The sequence below is a fragment of the Solanum pennellii genome, chromosome 12 (genome assembly GCF_001406875.1).
Source record: "Solanum pennellii chromosome 12, SPENNV200".
NCBI classification, from domain to species: Eukaryota; Viridiplantae; Streptophyta; class Magnoliopsida; order Solanales; family Solanaceae; genus Solanum; species Solanum pennellii.
Window position 1 is genome coordinate 44,970,715 of NC_028648.1, and position 1,739 is coordinate 44,972,453.

Sequence of the window (1,739 nt, forward strand, 5' to 3'; positions counted from 1 at the left end):
CCAAGCTAGCCGCTCAATGATGTGGCTCAAACTTGGTATACCCAATGGAGGTACAATAGGGATTTTATAGCAGGTCCCATAAGTTGGGAAGTTTTTAGGAGGGAATTTCTTGGTAGGTTCTTCTTGAGGGAGAAAAAAGAGGCAAAAGTGGAAGAATTCATCAACTTTCATCAAGGAGGTATAAGTGTGCAATAATACTCTTTTAAGTTCACTAAGTTGTCCAAATATGCCTCTTCTTTGGTGTCGAATCCTAGAGAAGAAATGAGACATTTTATGATGGGTGTGTCCGATGATCTTACGAAAGAGTGTTGTTCGACAATGCTTGATGACAACATGGACATTTCTCGTTTGATGGTGCATACTCAACAAGTTGAGGAGAGTAGGGTCAAGAGGAATAATAGGGAGTTCAAGAGGGCAAAACCTTATAAAGGAGGTACTATAAGGGAAATTTGGGAATTCAAGACAAGCCTAGATTCAAGTAGAGGGTCTCCTACCAAGTTCCTTACAATTTCCCCAAGGTGAGCAAGGATAGAGTGTCTAACCCTAGGCCCAAAATGAAAGAAGTGGAAATTCACCAAGTGAGAAACCTACTAGTACCAAGTGTGCTAAGAAGCATATTGGTGAATGTCTAGTTGGGACGGAAAATTGCTTTGGGTGTGGAAAGGGTGGCCATAAGGCGAGGGATTGTCGTATGATAAAGGCTAGAGGAAAGGAGAGTAATCAAACTCAAGCAAGCTGTCCTAGTTTGGATGTTCCTAAGAAGAACCTCTTCTCTGATCTTTGCTATAGGGGCGATCAAGAGAATTCTCCCGATGTTGTCACTAGTATGTTACAAGTGTTTTTCATTAATGTCTATGCTTTACTAGATCCCGATTTCACCTTATCATTTGTAACTCCCTTAGTGACCATGAAGTTTAATGTATTAACCAATGTGTTGATTAAACCATTTTTGGTTACTATCCCTATAGGTGACTCCGCTGTGTCTAGAAGAGTCTTTACGAGTTGTCCTATATCATTTCCTAATAGAGTTATATTTGTTTATTTGATAGAACTTGATATGTTAGATTTTGATACCAACCGATATTCAAAGTTTCTTGGGTTTATTCAGGTATTTGAGGAGATTTGTTAATCGGTTTGCATCCATTGTTTCTCTTTTGACAACCTTAACCCAAGAGAAAGTTAAGTTTGAATGGACGAAAGCTTGTGAAAGAAGTTTGAAAGAGTTACAAGATAAACTTACCTGTGCTTTGGCGTGGACTTTATCGGAGGGAACCAAGGGTTTTATAGTGTATTATTACGCTTCTCGAATAGTTTCGGGTTGTTTTATCATGCAACACCGTGAGGTGATAGCATACGCATCTAGAAAACTCAAGGTGCATGAGAAGAACTATCCACCTCATAACCTTGAATTAGTGGTTGTAGTGTTTGCTTTGAAAATATGGAGGCATTACCTATATGGTGTCCATGTGGATGTGTTTACGAACCACAAAAGCCTTCAATATGTGTTCACTGAAAAGGAGTTGAATCTCCGACAAAGAAGATAGTTGTAACTTTTGAAGGATTATGACATGAGTGTTCTTTACAACCCTGGCAAGGCCAATGTGGTTGCGGACGCTCTAAGTCGAATGTCAATGGGTAATTTAGCCCATGCTCCCGATGATAATAGAGAGTTAGTGAAAGAGGTGCATAGATTGGCTCAATTGGGTGTTCATGTATATATATATATATATATATATATA

The 1,739-nt window shown here is 39.0% G+C and overlaps 1 protein-coding gene across 1 annotated transcript in view; it reads left to right on the forward strand.

Moving 5' to 3' along the window:
* The first annotated feature begins 276 nt into the window (after positions 1-276).
* The window catches only part of LOC114075302, a 22,995-nt gene continuing 21,532 nt past the window's right edge, over positions 277-1,739 (forward strand). The window contains exons 1-3 of the mRNA XM_027913787.1: positions 277-433; positions 633-824; positions 969-1,108. Coding sequence (XP_027769588.1) covers positions 277-433; positions 633-824; positions 969-1,108 — 489 coding nt within the window. The remainder of the gene's footprint in view (positions 434-632; positions 825-968; positions 1,109-1,739) is intronic.